We start from the raw sequence: 328 nt of genomic DNA, 5'->3' as shown, positions 1-328 counted from the left end.
ACAGAGGGTGACACCAAGCAGTGACAAACCAGCTTTATTGCCCGGGGGGTGACACACACACACGTGGCACCCCCTAAATCTGCCCCCCCCCCAAAATACCCCTTGGGGAGGGCAGGGGGCCCTGTGTGAGAGCCTGGGGGGGGCACAAGGCGCAGGCTCAGGGCAATACCAATAGACCCCAACATGTGGAGGGGTTTCGGGGTGCCCCAGGAGGATTTTGGGGTATCCTGGGGGGGGTCCCCTACTTCCCGGCGATGAGGGGGTTGCGCAGGACGACGATGACCGAGTCCCCCCGCAGGAACATTTTGGAGATGTAGCGGTCCTTGTT

General features: G+C 62.2%; 1 protein-coding gene across 1 annotated transcript; it reads right to left on the bottom strand.

The window, feature by feature from the left end:
• Window positions 1-241: 241 nt before the first annotated feature.
• Window positions 242-322, bottom strand: LOC104542002 (small nuclear ribonucleoprotein Sm D2-like; the record flags this gene model as incomplete). The annotated part of the gene is made up of 1 exon (XM_010186176.1): window positions 242-322. A coding segment is annotated over one exon (81 nt), but the record flags the coding sequence as incomplete, so codon positions are not given.
• Between the last annotated feature and the right edge of the window lie 6 nt (window positions 323-328).

Source organism: Mesitornis unicolor, unplaced genomic scaffold, assembly GCF_000695765.1.
Source record: "Mesitornis unicolor isolate BGI_N332 unplaced genomic scaffold, ASM69576v1 scaffold45896, whole genome shotgun sequence".
NCBI lineage: Eukaryota > Metazoa > Chordata > Aves > Mesitornithiformes > Mesitornithidae > Mesitornis > Mesitornis unicolor.
This window is presented reverse-complemented; position numbering and strand designations above follow the sequence as displayed.